General features: G+C 39.5%; 1 protein-coding gene across 1 annotated transcript in view; it reads left to right on the top strand.

The window, feature by feature from the left end:
* The first annotated feature begins 703 nt into the window (after positions 1-703).
* LOC146132078 (uncharacterized) overlaps positions 704-15406 on the top strand; it is a 30378-nt gene continuing 15675 nt past the window's right edge. The window contains exons 1-3 of the mRNA XM_083397202.1: positions 704-1179; positions 6417-6614; positions 14557-14683. Of these exons, the coding sequence (XP_083253328.1) occupies positions 886-1179; positions 6417-6614; positions 14557-14683 (619 nt within the window). The 5' untranslated portion in view covers positions 704-885. The remainder of the gene's footprint in view (positions 1180-6416; positions 6615-14556; positions 14684-15406) is intronic.

Raw genomic sequence — 15406 nt, 5'->3', positions numbered from 1 at the left:
GCTGAAAAAGTAGGCAGTATCGCCCCAACCAGGAAGCGACTCCCCGTCGCCTGTAGGAGTTTCCCGAAAGTGAACTCGTTTAGCTCGAGCACCAGCGCCACGTGAGAGAAATGCGGGCTGCATATTGCAATTCCTGTTTGCTCTCGAATTCTTTGAAGTGCCCAGGCCCTGCGCACATATATGCAGTCGAGTGTCGTGTAAGCCAGCGCTTTGGTATAGGGCTCTGCGCATTACGGTGAACCATTTGTTAGTTCAGCTTTGGTCTTGGCCATTTGGCTTTAAATTCTGTTAAACCAGTTCAGGGAAAGCTTTCGGTACGCTTTACTTTACCCTGTCACAGTAAAGCTTGTTAGATTAGAACCAGATAAGCTCTGACAGGGAAAGTATTGTTAATGTAAAACTTTGCAAACAGATAACATTCGTGTCGTTAACGAGCCTGTTTTTACAGCGGCTTTTAACACGAGCCTTTTTAGTTTTTTTGCGGCCAACAGTAGATTAAAGACTTTATGGTAGAAGTACAATATACGTACCAGTAAAGCAATCGCGTTAAAGCAGGAACAATTAATTTCTTATATGATATCGAATGACCCTGCGGTTTGGGTATTATTTCACCAAAACGTGGGTTCGCGTAATGTTAAAAGGGGGGGATTAAGGTTTGCAACTGTACTTGTTAAAAACCTTGTTTCAACGATGTTTTTCACGCAGTCCAACAGCTCTAAGGCAGGTTATTGACCAACGCTCACACATAGAGTCACCGAGCCGTCGATCGTAAAAAGCGACCCGTGCCAATATTTGCAAAGTTCAACGTCCGTCCATCGCCGAAGCCACGAAACACAAACACAGCAGCCGAAACAGCAGCTCGTCGACTCCTGGTTTTAAAACGCCATGACGACCGTACAGAGCCTGCTGGATCCGGATTTATGGACAGCTGCAACCGGGGGCTTTAACAGCAGCGGATGCACGAACAGTTGTTTGCCCGCAAACGACACGAACCCCTATGCCGGCCAGTGCAAATGGAACAGCCTGAACACGGCCCTGACCTGTTCGCTTGTGGTCACCCTGCTGCTCAATGTCTTCGCCTCCGTGATCCTTTTCCGCGTACCCCTGGTGACTGTGAGGGGACGCAGCAACCCCGTCTACCTCTGCATACGATTCCTTAACGTCAGCGACGTAGCACAGGTGCGTTCGAAATTTGATTTTGTAGTGTTTATAGAACAGACCTGAGCAAACTACGGCCCGCGGCTGATTTTCAATTTATTTTATTAAATACATTACTCCTGTAAGGCATCCTCACCTATTCCTGCTTGGTAAAACAACGATATTTAAAGATTTTTTAAAAGGAATCACACCTTGCATTACATGTATTTCGAGATCCTAGTTTTTGACACAGCCCGCCAAGACATTTTTTTATTTCTAATGCGTCCCGCTATCAAAAAAATAATTGCCCACCTTAGATTTAAAGCATTCGGTACCTTTTCATTTTCGTCTTTTTCTGTTAAAACTATGGCTATCCGATCCCATACCAATTTATGTCACTTCTCTGCTTAAAAAGAGAGAGCTCGTAAGAGGCAACGGTTTTCCACAAACCTTGGTTTTTGGCCGAATTTGCTATTGCGTTAGGAAGTTGATCGACTTCGCCATTTAAATGAATATTTTATATGAACTCAACTTTCAAGCTAGAAAGAAAACTCTACACTAGATCGTAAAACAATGCTGAAATGCACAAATTACATTGGTATGGAATAGATAGAGAACGATACGAACCGAATGTCGTACGAGAACCAATACTATTGCTTTGAATCGGGTATCGGTCCCGATCCTATATTATCGGACATCTGTAGTTTCCAGTGGTTTCAGTTGCATTCGTCTGGCCCCGATACGCTGTATCGTCTTCCGTACGATGCAGTTTGGAGGTGAAACTATAGAGCAGTGTTTCTCAACCAGACTTGGACAACTAGCTAATTCTAGTTTTCTAATTCAATAAATTAGAGCAAAATGCGGCTAATTCTAATTCTAATCTAATTGGTGAATTGCTTGTGGGCTCTAATTCTAGTTCTAATCGAATTCAAATTTTACCAAAAATGCTATTTTGTCCAACGGCATTTTTAGTCTCTCAGTTAAAACACAGAATTTGTAGGTGATGTTTACCGTCTTAATGAAGAATTTAATATCTTAAAAGCATAAAACTTAACACACACTTATTCACCATTTACATTCTTATTGGAATAATTCGCAATTTAAATGAAATTGATTGTGAATAATTAAATGTAATTCTAGTTCAAATTCGTTTTTTTAACAATTCGGTAATTCTAATTCTAAACTAATTTGAGAAAACTCAAAATTATCTACTTCAAATTCTAATCTAATTTGGAAAAACTTAAATGTTCTAATTTTAATTCTAATCTAATTTTGAAAAGCTAAAATAAATCTAGTTGTCCAAGTCTGTTCTCAACCTATGGATCGCGACCTAGAATTGAGTCGCATTTTGTTAAGTAGCCGAATGAAGTAGTCCACATGGTTAGATTTATTGAGATTGGTTCTGAGCATGATTTCTCCAATACAGTGTAAAATTGCTGAGGCAATATCACGACGTGACTCGTATTAAATAAATTGTAACTTATTTGTACTAATTTCTTATGTTCACTTATGAAAAAGTTTAGTGAAGGGAATTAGGTCGCCACGAAAATAAGTTAAGAAACACTGCTATAGTGCTTGGTAGAAATGCCTGATACCAAACTGACGCATTTAGCCATGTTTTGCAAGTAGCGTTTTCTAATTCACAATGTACATCGTTCAGAAAATATAAAACAAAACTAACCTTTCTCCCGACAATGACTCTCATTGTAAATTTAACTTGCATATTTTTTGCTTGTTTGACCATAATAAAGACGGATCCTACGGATGTACTTTTTGCACGAAATATCTTTTTTTTTTATTTAAAAGAGACGAATCTACAAAACTGGTCTTTTTCCAAACTCGTAAGCGCAAATGTTAAACTATTGTAAATCATTAACTCAATTCAATTTCCACGAACTTGGCTATTGGCTGGGGTTTACCAAAAGTTTTAGGCGATAATTGGAATTAACAAACAAATTATCTTAATCGTTCGTAAGTTTTTTGCTTTTTAATTATCTTTATATACGCTATGATAGATCTCTTTTCTCAAAAATATAAGTCTGGTTGCCCAGTTTATCTTGCAGCATTGTTTGCCTGTTAGTGTCCAGCAGTCTGTGAAATTCGCCTAAATTCCAAGAGGCGCTGAAACTTATATTGCAGTCGCATCAAACAAAGGGCATTGTCACGGGGTGTTATGTCATCAACAATCCCTTACAGAATTTTTAAGCCTGTCGTTACAAGTGTACTGTAGCTGTATGGCTGGTTTGCCCTATTTGGACTTTTTTAAAGATATTTAAACCCTCAATTGTTCACGCTTGCATCGTTACTATGCTGGTTCATAAAATTACTCCGAGATTTTTCTTTTAAATAAAAACAAACCCTTGGGATCTGAATAACGACGCTGATAAAGTTGATACGGTGAAATGTATTTATTATATAACATAAAACAATTGTTATTCGTTTTTTAATGAGCTGTTGTAAGTCATTCTTATGGACATGTGAATGGTAGACCTAAATATTTGGAAAATTTTTTTCACCCTTCAAGTCGTTCCGACCAAGGAGTAATTATAATTCTTTGTTTCGGATGAGAAACTAAATAGGCGGTTGGAAAATGTGGCAATTTTGGTAAAATTGTTTAGAATTAGAAGTAAGGCACACAACTAATTCACAAATTAAATTAGAATTAGAACCCTATAATGTTATATAGCAAAGTCTGTTTTAAATAAATCGCAAACCATGGCTAAGAAGACTTTTTCGGATCTTATTACTAATACTAATCCAATATCCCTTTCATATCGTAGGCGTATTGATGCAATACTACTTTCCATCGGTCATATAGGCCTGAACCGTAATATTGAGTGTTTCTACTTGTCATCTAATCTATAACACAAAAAGTTTTTGGCTCGATTGGCGCATCTTCGAAAAGGTTCGGCTGAAGCGGGTCTATCTCCTTAGTTTAAGTTTTATTACAGTTTTATTAGAGTCTGCAGGCGCTGTTTTATGGCAAACTTGGCTTTCAAAGCTATTTCCGTTCCTCGAGCCTGGAGTGCGGTTACAAGTATCCCTTGGTGGTCCATTTAGCGTCGTTTGGTTTGTACAAGCATTAACGGAATATTATTAATCGGCGATTGATACAAAAGTTGTGACTGCAATTGTCGGTAAATGTTAAGGTAGGTACTGAGTAAAACGCGACCCCTTGAATTCTGAAGAATCGCTTTAACCTGCTTTGTGTGAAAAGTTACAAACCATTTTATCAAGCGCGTCATTTAGGTTTGGCCTTGTTACCATTTGAAAGTTTTAACATTTTAATAGAGCTTTGCCCAAGCAAAATTGCAGATCTATTTATTTCATCCTCTCTATATATTTTTAATTAAATTTTACACTAACATTTACAATATTATTTTAATAATTGTTCTTGTAAATGTAAACAAGACGCGAACTGTTAAGTTAAATATAATCTAAGCCATCAGTTAATAGTCATGAATTAGGTCAGCATGTTTATTCACAAAAAATGCAAGGCAATCTCCATTGGCAAAAATGGCGAAAAACATCCGTTTCCATCCGCATTGAAGTTTAAATTTCTCGTAGAACAGTCAAAACCAAACTTTTTTTAGGCTGTCGCTTTTGTAAATTCTCTTCACCTAAAAAGACGAAAAACAGAAGCACGTGGTTGGTGTTTGCCTGTGCGAGGTTTTTGCTGTGGATTTGCGACTTTAAACGGCAGGATGTTATTGCGGAAATTGGGAAAACCCCTAAATGAAAGCGAAAATCGACTGGTTGCGTGTGCTTTAAAATTAAACTTTAGTTATGCAAAAAGGCCTTTAAACAAGCAAATTACGTTGATAATATCTGACAGCACCCGTAGCCTATTTTAAACTCAGACACTTTCAGAAAACACTGCTAGCGTTACCACCTTTAAAAATGGTTTTAATTAGCACATTTATACACAAATTATTTATCCCTCTTAAGAAATTCCTCGAGTATAGATTCTAGAATGTTGAAATGGCTCGAATTTTGGAAAACATCTATCTTAAGATATACTTTATATAGGTAAGCTATGGACTAAAACATATTGTAATCGAGCTAAAATCTTTAAAAAAATAAAAATATTCCCCTTGTAAAAACTTTGCGCTGGAACTTTTATCTATGCAGTCATACGCCACAATATAGTTTACGTTAACGCCTTCAAAATAACGGATTGGTACTTATTTACCATAAAATGTGATTTGGGACCTGCGTCGATACCTTAGGGTTCCGCTAGTGCAGTGCAGGAGTTCCGCAATTTCTAAATTGTTTAACTAATTGCGTGCATAAGAAAACCGAATTATTGCACTGGGGTTCCCCGAGCCAGTGGAATGTTTCTGTAAGGTTCCACTCTAGCAAAAAGGTTGTAAAGCACTGGTCTAGTGTGTCACAATACAAATAAATGATACCAGCTAAAGAATCTATGCTCATTGCTCGTTACTCTGTTTAGTCGGGCATCCATCAAGGAACCTAGTCAATGGGCCCAATGAATGAATCAATTTCCAAAGCCGACTAATCTGTCGTTCAATCATGCCATTAAAACGATTGCGATAACATTTTTTAAAACAGCAATCGGCAAACCACTTAGCTTTAGCCTGATGGAAAATCGGTGTTTAGGTTGGTTAAAAACCATCCACTGTTGCTGGCCTTTAATCCAGACAGGGACCCGCAACAGTTCAATGGCGGGAAAAATTCTACAAAAATTGGTCGCAGTCCACGTTTGGCAAACATGCAAGGTTGAAATTCGCTGCAAAGGAATCTCAAAGCTATATAAATGAAGATAAATTCAACAGGGATTTTTTTCTATTTTAAAGGGCTGTCAGGATTTCAAACAAAGCACAATTAAGAGCTATAATTGCACACTGTGACGCAACAAAGAGAGTAACTGTACTGTAGTATGGACTAAATTAAACGGACTGATGCAGAAAACTCAATGTAGCCTAATGTCGGCAACTCTGCTTTACGAAAAGTCCTTAAGGACACGCTATTTGGTATTTTAAGGTTACCCATTGTCCAGGGTCTTGAACACTATAGCGTTCTAGTATTTGCAAAGGCCGTTTCGGTCACCAAATGTAATTCTTCAAAAAAAAATGAAACCTAAAAGTTAGTTGTAAATATAGCACTAGCTTCACCAGGCAAAATATTACTAGTGAAAAATCGCTCTTCTGGTGATATTGTTAGGTGCTTTGTTGTATTCTCGTCCGTCTTTTAATCTTGTAGTTTAAGCATAAGAATAATACAAAAAGAGTTTAGAAGTTTGACGTTTTGCGTTGCAGAGCATTCTCCTGATGGTGATGCCTGCCTTTGCGGACCCCGACTGCGTATGGCTGGGAGGTGCCGTCAGTTGCAGCATCATGGGCTTCATGGCCCTCTTTCTGCTCCTAGTCTCGCCTCTCATAACCATTCTGATGGCGTTCGACCGCGTCATCGCCCTCTACCAGCCATTCAAGTACAGGAGCAACCTGGGATTGAAGGTGCGAAACGCGATTTTTTGGTGTGTTTAGCGTATTTCGATAATTATGACTGTCTATGGGTCACTGGCCCGTCGGTCTTACTAAAGTATTCTGTTTCCTGGAGGTAAAGGACATAATACAGCCTATACCGATTTGTGATTTACTAAAAGCAGAATAAAAATTACAATGTAAATTGGTGGACGTGCAATTTGAGTGCATAACTTTTTTTTCGTTTGATTACTGCAATATGGGCGCTGGAGTGTTTCATAACCATTTGCAAGTCTATGATCTCATGTCTTCCACGGCGTCATTTAAACAACAGAAAGGATTACTTGTTTAGTTTCTGTTTGCGAAATGGACTTCACTATTCCCTGTCTTTTAATTATTGTCGCATGTTTCAGAGACGGTGTTACACAAATGCCAACATGCTTCATTTCGCCCAAGGTATTTTCAGGAGTAAGCCTACGATCGGATCAGGCGTAATACACGTCATTTACTTTGCTTTGGCTTTTGCTAAGCGGCCACCGGTCATAAATGCGATAAAGCGTTCATTGTATTTAAAAAATGACTACTAGCTGACTGTTTTATCTAAAAAAGCTAGCTGGCGAGAATATGGGAAGTGTCTATCATACGCCAAGGTTTTGTTTTAGTCTGTGAACCAGATTAGACACGAGTGCTTGTAGTTGACGAGGTTGTTGTCAGGAGGCCACCTTTTATGGCCATTATAAAAGCCTCATGTTCCCTGTTTGCCGGGATTATTTTCTTGCTCTTTGAGCTGGAAGTAAAACACGCGACCGATTGCTGTTTCGGGAGCTACCATTTATACATTTAAACTATTTATCTCAATTGTTGCACATAAAACGATTAAGTTGCTACAGGTTATTTTTTTGGTTGAGTTATTGCTCATAATAATCGACCAAGTTTATCAATCTTAATGGATTATCATTTTATTTTAATGTCAGCAATTTAAATTAATTTGAGTTAACTTGCTCTTATGTTGACTTGACTCTGACGTGATTTTATATTTTTAAAAGACTGGACCTGTACTTTAGTTATTTTACAAATGACTTGACTGGGAACAGCACAGCGTGGCCATATAAATTGGCCATCAAGACACGAAATTGACCGCCCGCGCCTTTCGTAGCGGCCGTTGTAAAGACAAGGCCTCGGCGACGTGATAACATTGGTTTTGCGCGCATTTAGCGTACACGAAACCCGACACCGCGCATCCCTTCGCTGCATCAGCGGTTTGAGAAACCCAAGAGCGACGCCTGTCATTTTCGCGCAACGCTCGCGCATATGACGGCTAGCTATAGCGCGAGAGTGGCTTGTTGACATTTATTTCAATCACGCCAAATCTGCCTGTGTGGTTGCCGTGCGGCGCTTTTCTTGTCAAACTCGAGGTAAAAAACAGCGGACCGTCCTCTGAATTTCATTGTGTTAAATGTTTTCGCTTGAGCGTTGTGTATAATCTAGGAAGGTATAGCACTAACCCAGTGGTTCTCAAACTGGGGTCCGCGGTCCTTTTAGGGTCCGCGAGATAATTTTCTGAGACCGCCAAGCACCCAACAAAAAATCAAAACGACGCTCCTGAAGAAGAAAACCTCTTGTGCACAAAAAATTCAGGAAACTTACTTTTCCAAAGCAAGATGATTAGTTCCTCATTCACTTACACTTTGAGTTGAATTGTCCATTGTGACGTCATAGTATTGCATTGTGCTAATGAAAGTTACGTTTTTACAGCTTGCTGCGCTGCCACTGTGAGCTGTATGGTCACGGTTTTAAAAACTGTTCGTGATTGCTTCACACAAAAAAGTGATTCGTTAGAGGTTAACATAGCCGAGCTGATAGCAAAGAAGCAAGTGCGCCCATCCAATTGATATCATCTAAAAAAGTTAGAGAACCACTGCACTATTTCAGGCCATCCCGTCATCTCCCTAAATGTATATTTAACCAACATTTCAGTTGCATGACTGTGTATACGACATCTAAATATAACCTCCGGTTTCCTAAGGTTTCTCTTTTTAGACGTCCTGTTACGAAGTTAGTTTTGGGCAAAATATTTTTGATCGTTTAATACGGTAACTGACAAATATAAAACGACACAAATTTGGCCAACAAATTTGTGTTTCTATTAGTTGTTGAAACCGGCAAGTGTCACAAAATACTGGACGATACCATACCTAAAAATACAGTACTTGTTAACTGATACCATAAGTGCATTTTTACCAATATTTTATTATTCTTACATTACCAAAAAAATTGTAAAAGTGGTCGATCGAATTTCGACCAATATCGACTAGCGCTGTCAATCTACGTGCTTTTAAATGTAATAAAACAGTATTTAAAGCACAGTCTTTAAACCGTCGCACCCAATTAATCTTCGACAGGCCGTCTGTTATGCAATACCGAATAGAGGCAGTCGCTTCCTAAAACGCGAGGCCCCTTTTGGGCGGGAACGTTCGTTCTGTGTAATTGCAGACAACATGCCTGTCAAGCGTGTCCTTGATTAATTCAGAACGCGAAGTTCGTCAACGTTTCTGTTGCTGTGAACCTCTATGGCTTCGCACGGATGCTGTGCGATGCGAACAAAGGTGGTGTGATGCAATAATTAAGGGTGCGACGGGTACTGCCATCGCGCTATACACTTTGTAGGTTTCGAAGCACATTACACGCTCTTTCTTTGCAGTAAATACGGTGGTCGAATTGCACGACAGTAACATCCTTTATCGTCGTGTTAAAAAAAAACAAAAAAAAAACAACCTTTTGTTACGACTATGCTTGACAAAAACATTGTGAGTTAAATAATTGGCTTTAAATAATTAAGTTTGTATTGTGTTCGATGTGATTTAAAAATATCTTGTTTCTGCTGTCGATGGTCTATTTAGCGAATTCGGTTTTAAAGCCGACAAAATAGAAATGGCACTCTTTTGAATATATTGACCTTCAACTCCAAAATGGTAAAAAGCGACGATCAACGCGACCGTTTTTTCGCGAGCGTTACTGATCTCAACTTTAGCAAATAGCCTCGAAAGGCAACAACGTTTGACTATAAAGCGATTTAAAAGGCAATTTTTCATCCGTTTACGATTTTTAACAAAAGGCAAGAAATGGTCACGCAGATGAAAACCTGCAATAGTGCAATGCGAACGAATTGACTAATAAGCGGTTCTATTATTTTTTTTTCGTAAGAAGTCAAGTCGTTTTGAGGCGGCGTTTCAAAACACAGTTCTCTTTGGGTGCTATATCTTCAAATAGGAACAAAAAACGCGTGATTTTTGTCACTGTAATGTTTCCTGTTTTCAACAACTCCCTTTCGCGAACGACACAGAAACAGTGACGTCACGAGTCAACTGCGTTTCTCAATAACAGCGACATAAACAAGGTGACCCCTTGCGCATGCGCGATGGAACAAAACACAAGTTTGGCGCAGTTTGACCTGATTTGTTGCTGAGGGTTAGTCGCCAAATCGAGGATCCGTCACTTCGTAACTAAATGACGTCACGAATGTCCGCAATCGGCCGCAGTTTAAATTATTTATCAGGAACATTGCCGAATATATTATCAGCGGCGTTTCAGTGACTGTGCCAAGGGTTTTTGTTTCTTGTAAGCCCACTATATACAACCTCGTGACACATTGGTAAAAAAACAGCAGTTATTTTCAAGGTCAAACGGTTCGTTTATTGCAGTGTTTGTCAAGCAAATCTATAACTATACGTGAACTACTGCAGGCAGCGACCCAATTTTTAATCGCGGCCCATATGTTAAAAAACACTGGTTTGTTGTATGCCCGCTTCTGTGAAAACCCACCTGGGCCTTGGTCGAAATAAAGTGTTACAAGGGCATCCAATGACATGTTGTATAAGTTCACATCCGTAGACAATTTATGCCAAGTGCAGATATTTTATACTTATATGCCTCAGCCTAAATTTAATGATGTTTATTTTTACTAAATAACGCACAAAAAAATTACTGAATTTCCAGAAAATGTGAAAAGGTCAGAAACTGCCCGAGATCGCTGCGGCCGCAAAATTTTAATTTAAATATTTGGTGAAACCAAAGGCGCGAAAAAAAGAGGACAAAAAGGAGCTTCACGTTACTTTGACCATGACTTCTAGCAACGCTCAAACTCGATCCAGGGGAAAAAACGAGAGGGGAGGGGGTGTGGGACGTGACGTCACTCGGACGCGGTTGTTTTGGTGACGCCGGGCCGGAAGTGCTCGAGCGTCGCAATTCGCTCTTCATTGGCGGTCGGGGTCGGGCGCTGCGTCTTATTACACGCCACTGTCGCCCGTCTGGCGTCGCGACAATTAGAACCTATACACGCTTCGCGCGCCCAGATTCTCGTCGGCGTTTGCCTATACTTTTCTTGGTGTGAAGCAGTGATTCTCAACAAAGGGTGAAGGTTTTTTTTATAGAACGCAATTGTGCCGAATTAAGAATTTTTCGCGATTTATTTCCATACAGTTGCAACATCTCACCACGACAGATGAACTTACTGTATGCTTGACTTTGCTTGGCTCTCAAATATATGTGATTATGTGCAGTCATTCAGAATTTTCGTAACAATGTTACAGAGTTTTTCTGGGAATTTAACACTTTTTTAAAATATAGACTAGAGAAACTGTATCAAGTGTAGCATTTCATAGATCCTATTTTATTTTATGTTTTCGAGACAATATTGCTTTAACGTTCCTAAAATCTTTTAAAAATCGGCGTAGATATCTCATTTTTTTAACAATTCTCTGTTACGGGATTTATTTCCATTTAAAGTAATTAACAAGGACAATCGAAAAATAAAAGAACAAAAACCGACCTTCCGAAATTGATTTTTCCGATACAAAGTAACATTCGCCGTCACCCACTTTAAGTAAGTTTCGACTCAGTTCAAAACATTACGGATTCTTACGAAAAATTTAAGTCCAAATTTTAGGATTCGCCACAAAAAAAAATAAGGACGGTAACCCTGGCTAAAAATCGTTTTTAAGTACTAGTAATGTTGCGTCTGACAGCGACCAGTACAGCCACCGAACATTTCCGCGTCTCGTCGGCTGGCCATGAGACCGGACCTATCGTACATGACCACTGGTGCCGGCGAAAGTGGTATAGTCACCGTTTGGCAGCCGGACAAATAAACGTGTTTTCGCTGTTCGATCTTGTTTTACGCAATCTTCAATAAGTTCCCAGTGCCCTTCCATCTTTCTTCTCGATCGGTTCGCGATTCCCAGAAGGGTTTGCCGATTCCGTGGTTGACACTTTCCTGCGACGAATCCATGGCGTTATAACTTATCTTGCTTTTATCTTTGCCATGATTATCTTACAAACATCAGGGAATTCGGAGCCGGTGCCCTTCGTTTAACCTGAAAAGAGACGCGTTTGACCTAAAAAGCTGTTTCGGAAGAAACAAATAAATTTAAAAAAGCGACAACGGTTTGCCTTCCAAAGCCAACAGCAGAAAAAAAACAGCATTTTTTATTTCAATTTGCTGTGTAATATCTTTGTACACAAAACACAGTAAATTGTGTATTTTGCTTGATTACAAAAAAAATTGTAAGAGGCTACTGAATTTGTTTCACTGTAGGTATTAGGTAGTATCTATTTCAAGTAATCACCTGCCGATGACCCGCTGAAATCTTGCACACCCGTCTGTTGCTTGTGTGTTTTTGTCTGCTTTCACAGCTTTGCACCAGCCCTTATCCGTATCAAATCACCTCGCAAGTTTTCCCACGCTAAATACAGCGAGCCAAGGGTGTTTGGAGGCGATCCAGGTCGTTCAAATGAGGCTGCCGTATTGCTCCAATATCCTTCGCCAATCGCTGTTGGTTCTCTTAGGCGAATTCGGCCTCGTAATGAGCTTGTTTAAAAACTTACGCCAACAAATGGAGTTGCGGTTACTCCCCTTTTCCGCCCATCAACAAACCAACTAGACACAAAGTCAATGTGCGTTCATTTGCTGTACATTTAATATAATACTTGTTACTTCCTTTTTTGCTGCAATTAGTCCGCTTTAATCGAAAGTCCCTCGCGAGTAAAATTAAGATTTGTCAATATTAAATCCCTAATATTGTATACTTCCCATGTTTTTATCTGACGTTATACGTAAGCAGTAATGAACGAGCGTATTTGTTTTTGTTCAAATAACGTCGTGGACTTATGTCCAGCACACGAGCTAATATTTAATATATTTACCAGCGCTTAGAAATTTCAATGCTGAAAAATTGAGAGGTCAAATCATCAGACGCCCGTTTTACCAAATGAGCACCTTTTAACTTGTAACAAGCTTAAACCGTGTTTCAACAGGCTTAATTCCAATTCTAGGGCGTAGTACTGCCTAGTCGCCGTCGACAAATTAACACGCATCTCTTAATTTATACATGTTAGAGCCAATTAAATCTTCTGATATTTGTCAGTAATAGACGTTGCGATTTGCAAGTGATATTTTTGTAGCGTTTAATTTCCCCAGAGGTCGCACATTGAGCGAAGCCTTGCAAGGTCTTTGGGCGGTTATGTCTCCCTGTACGCTATGTAGCTTTAAGGGCAATCTGTTTACTACGCTTGCGGGCTTACAGCGTATAAAATCCCGCCAACGGTATGCCAACGAATTTCTACAAATGACTTGACTTGGATTTGAGTCATTTAGGCGAAATGACTTACATTAATCACGAGTGTTTTAATTGGAAATCTTTTTCGTAATAAATTGGTTAATGATCTTAAATATTAAACGTTAAAATTTATTTCAATGAAATTAATTTTGATGCAAATGACTAAACATGGAATGAACTTATTAAAGCAATAAGTTTTATTGAAAATGGCTTTACACCAGTCATTTTAAATTGACTCTAACTTAATTAATTTTGAAATGCCTTGTTTGCAAAACACTCACGGCCAAATTAAAGCGCCTTCGGCCGGCAGTGAGATTGGACCTGGACCATGGCCCAGATAACGTGCAAACCGCGCAACGCAGAAACAGTTCGGTCCGCCCTTTTATAGCATTGTAGTGGCAGCAGCGAATGCCGCCGTAGAAGTGCTGATGTTGTTGTTGAAGAGTGACCTTGACCTCGCCCTGTCGGTCTCACGACCATTGCCAGGATACTTAACAATAATTAGGTCGTCGATTGCTTGTAATACAATTTGAGATTTGAAACAAGGTTGCATTACTACTGCCGGTTTTTCTTCATTCACAGCCCTTTTAAGGCGGGATTTAAATCACACTAGAACCAACGTTTAGAAACATTACTCTAATTCGAAACTTCCTAGCATTATAGGGCATCTCCCACTCCCATATTATAACACAATGGATGCTTTCAGAAACACCTACCAACATCAATCAGTCTGGTCAGGATGATAGTGTAAAACCAGGCTAGAAAATTACCCCAAGGTTGTACGATTAGGATGCACCAAGCAATGGTGCTTTCTGTCGTTTCTCGACGTGCCTCCCTATTAGCCTGTGGAGCTCAGTTGGTGGAGCGACGGTCCGGAGGTCGTGAGTTCGAACCTCGCCGCAGGCTAATTGTTTTTCTAGCCTGGCCTGACTTGCACCATAATCCCGATCTGGTTGATTGATTTCGGTAAGCTTTTCCAAAGGCATCCGGTGTACCACATAATGTGCGCCATTACCTTTGGCCAGAATGTCTCGAAAAAGGCCTGATCACAGAATACACATAATACAATTTCGAGTTTTTCAATACTTTTTTTAATACTTATCGCCGACTAAGTTACATAGTATCTGTTTCTGCATACAGCGAGAACAGTTTTGTTTTACACTAAACGATACCGCTGACTAAAAAGTTTCTGAATCTCTGTCCATGCCCGCCAAAGAGTCGGTTTAGAAAACTTTAAAGGCAGTCTGGAAAGCGTCTATGAACAGTATTTTATGCATTTAAAACGGGCAGCTTGTCGTGCATTTAGCTTTGTCTCAGTAAAACTCTAATGAAGCTGATCTCAAACCCTGATTTATTTTTAGATCCTCAAGGTGCTCTTGCCCTCCGCCTGCGGCTTTGTCTTCATCATAACCACGCTGCCCATATTTGGCGTTGGGGAGTATCACGTGGTACGTGGGAGGCGGATGTGCCTGCTCGACACGATAACAGGTGAGGGTTGATGCCTGATTGCCCCTACATGGGAACTCTGGGGCCTGGGGTTCCGTTTTATGTAGAAATGGGATGAGTCGCAACCTGTTAGAAACGGTATAATTTACGGATGAACCTTGCAACAGCGAAGTGAAACCGAACATTTGGTTTAAGTACAGTGCTGTTTCGTGAGTAAAAGTCTGCTATTACTGTTCAGTGCCAATATATACTGTAAGTGATTTTTTACGTGATCAAGAGTATGTCTGATCATTTACAGGTAAAGGTGCAAGATCTTTTAAAATGTACAATTTGTGAGGTTAGAACCTTGTCTGCTAGAGATAGCGTTTGGTTATCGATACTAAATTTTACTTTACCACTTGCTAAAAAACAATTTTGAAAAAGTCGGACAAACTCATTAAAATGTGCGTCAACAGTGCATTTTCCTCATGACAACAACGTGTTGTGTTTTTTTTGTTTTTACAAATCCTGCAAAACGTTTGCAAAATATGAAGTGACCTTAGGGGTAAACCGCTTAAATTGACAATTTCTTCACTATAGGCAATAATAGTTTATTCATTTTCATTTAGTCTAGAATGGCCAATGTCAACCTGCATGGAATGTTTACAGAAATCTATCTAATCTGTTTGTTTGCAGTATAACCGCAAACCACCGTGCTGCGTAATGAGCATCAGCGCTCAAATTAACGATTCGTAAAACAAGAAATGCGACCTTCTCCGAAATGCC

This window comes from Ascidiella aspersa, chromosome 9, assembly GCF_963924565.1.
Source record: "Ascidiella aspersa chromosome 9, kaAscAspe10.2, whole genome shotgun sequence".
NCBI classification, from domain to species: domain Eukaryota; kingdom Metazoa; phylum Chordata; class Ascidiacea; order Phlebobranchia; family Ascidiidae; genus Ascidiella; species Ascidiella aspersa.
The sequence above is the reverse complement of the archived record's forward strand: the minus strand, read 5'-3'. Positions and strand labels throughout refer to the sequence as shown.